The 1,858-nt window shown below is 50.1% G+C and overlaps 1 protein-coding gene across 1 annotated transcript in view; it reads left to right on the top strand.

Moving 5' to 3' along the window:
* The window catches only part of Pmar_PMAR012593 (hypothetical protein), a gene marked incomplete at both ends in the record, with an annotated part of 3,476 nt that extends 2,670 nt beyond the window's left edge, over window positions 1–806 (top strand). The window contains 5 exons of the mRNA XM_002787768.1: window positions 39–51; window positions 96–212; window positions 314–391; window positions 586–657; window positions 701–806. Coding sequence (XP_002787814.1) covers window positions 39–51; window positions 96–212; window positions 314–391; window positions 586–657; window positions 701–806 — 386 coding nt within the window. The remainder of the gene's footprint in view (window positions 1–38; window positions 52–95; window positions 213–313; window positions 392–585; window positions 658–700) is intronic.
* Between the last annotated feature and the right edge of the window lie 1,052 nt (window positions 807–1,858).

Below are 1,858 nucleotides of genomic sequence, written 5' to 3'. Positions count from 1 at the left end.
TTGGATGTTCGCCGCTGTGATTTGGCGGGTACTAACAGGTCTCTGCTACAGGTAGGAGGAAGCGGTTGTATTCGCTGTATGATTTTCATGTTCAGTGCAAATTCATGCGACCAGAGGTTCGGCAGGGTTACAATAGCCAAGCGTGCAGTGCTCTGCACACATCCGCCCACACTCCATGGGCGTTCACCGCTTGGACCGACGGCTTCCTCATGGTGAGAAGGAGAGGGGCTCAGTCGGGTTGGAGCTAGTCTCAGGGTATCAACACTTCGGATGATTTGGTTCGCTGGACGCAGTACCTCATTGCACGGTACAGCTACACCGCCGTGGACGCCTCCAAGACTTTGAGATCGCATATGAGCACTATGACTGGTAGGCTGCTCATCTCAAGCAAGTACACAAGGCTTAGTGATAGGGACGCATCCTTTTGCTGAAGTGCAGCATCATCGGCAAGCTTTTTTCACTGGAGGTAACGTACGAATCCATTGTGAACTTAAAAGACCCATCACGAGGCCAGTGAGAAGGCGTAAGGCCAGTATACTGAGGTGGGTGTCTTTCTCGGGAATGCCCCGGGACTGTTTCTTTCAGTGGTGGAGGAACTGTAAAGCCGATGCCAGGAGACCCCATCGCAGCTGTCTGTGTTAGAGCCGGGCACTCTGGGTAGGTCATGGTGGTGTTATGTAACGATAACCTCTTTGCTCAGGCCGACTGACCACGTAGTGGCAACAGCCTTGACTGGGGGGCTGGTGGTGATCCAGAGTACTACCTACCTCGCTAAGGGTCCCCAAGCACCACGGTCTAGGCGTTGACCTTCCTCTTCTGTATCGGCTGACAATGTTGACTCCCAATCTACTATACCATTCAGACGTCGTTTATTATCATATTTATCGTATCGCTTTGGATGATTCTGGAACTAGTCTCCATATGATGCAGTTTTGTGTTGGGAAGACTCACGTGGAAGTTTCTAGTCAGGCACGGCTACGCTCTGCTAGGAATGCTCTTAGTGCACGCTCTAGGCGAGAGGCTAAGCATTTCGTTAATTGATGTGGTTGTTGCCGTGGACCTTGATCCCTCCCGTTCATCCTCCTTTCTGTGTGAAAGTATCGACTATGGTTTCCGCCCAAGGCCAGGTCGTGCTTGAGTCAGTTGGTGATTGCTACTCTCCCTATTGTGACCATGGGAGAAAGTTTTCGTGAGGGACCTGACTGTGAATGATGTGAAAATAGGGAGTGTGCGCTCTCTGCAGACGATTAACGAGAAGGCCTTGTGGTGTTTCTGCGCATCCCACGAGGCTGATGCCTCTATTGAATTGCTGTTTGATCTGCCTATCTGATACGCTACGATCTCTCATTTTACGATGATGTTCAGTTTATTGTTCCTCAAGCGTAGGAGTTATGGTCGAATTGCTCAATTCGTCTGAGTGTTCACTGGAAAAGCCTTTGATAGTGATGCAGTGATATTGCGTGAAGCGTGGTCATGCAGTTGTTGATTTCTGAATCTAACTTTTCGGCTTGTGTTGTCGAGTACTAATGAGGAGCTGATTGGTAGAGCATACGTGTTCACTGTGAGCATCGTTTCGCAGTCTCACAAGGACATCATAGTATTGTGTCGGGAGTATGGCAGTACCATTCACGCGTCGATTAGAGCGAGAGATAGATGAGATCAATGACCGTGGCGCTGCAGATGGTAATCAACTCCCCCTGAGTGCACTTGCAGTGTTACGATGAATAGAAAGAGTGTTCTGAGCGTTTGCGATTGTCGTAGGTCTCTACCTCGACCCTTCGGTATCCGAGTGGCCGTCATCTAGCCCATCAGAGAACAGTCGAGTTTCCGCTATGAGACGGCAGCCAGGCAATGTCGC

This window comes from Perkinsus marinus (assembly GCF_000006405.1).
Source record: "Perkinsus marinus ATCC 50983 genomic scaffold scf_1104296929318, whole genome shotgun sequence".
NCBI lineage: Eukaryota > Perkinsozoa > Perkinsida > Perkinsidae > Perkinsus > Perkinsus marinus.
The sequence above is the reverse complement of the archived record's forward strand: the minus strand, read 5'-3'. Positions and strand labels throughout refer to the sequence as shown.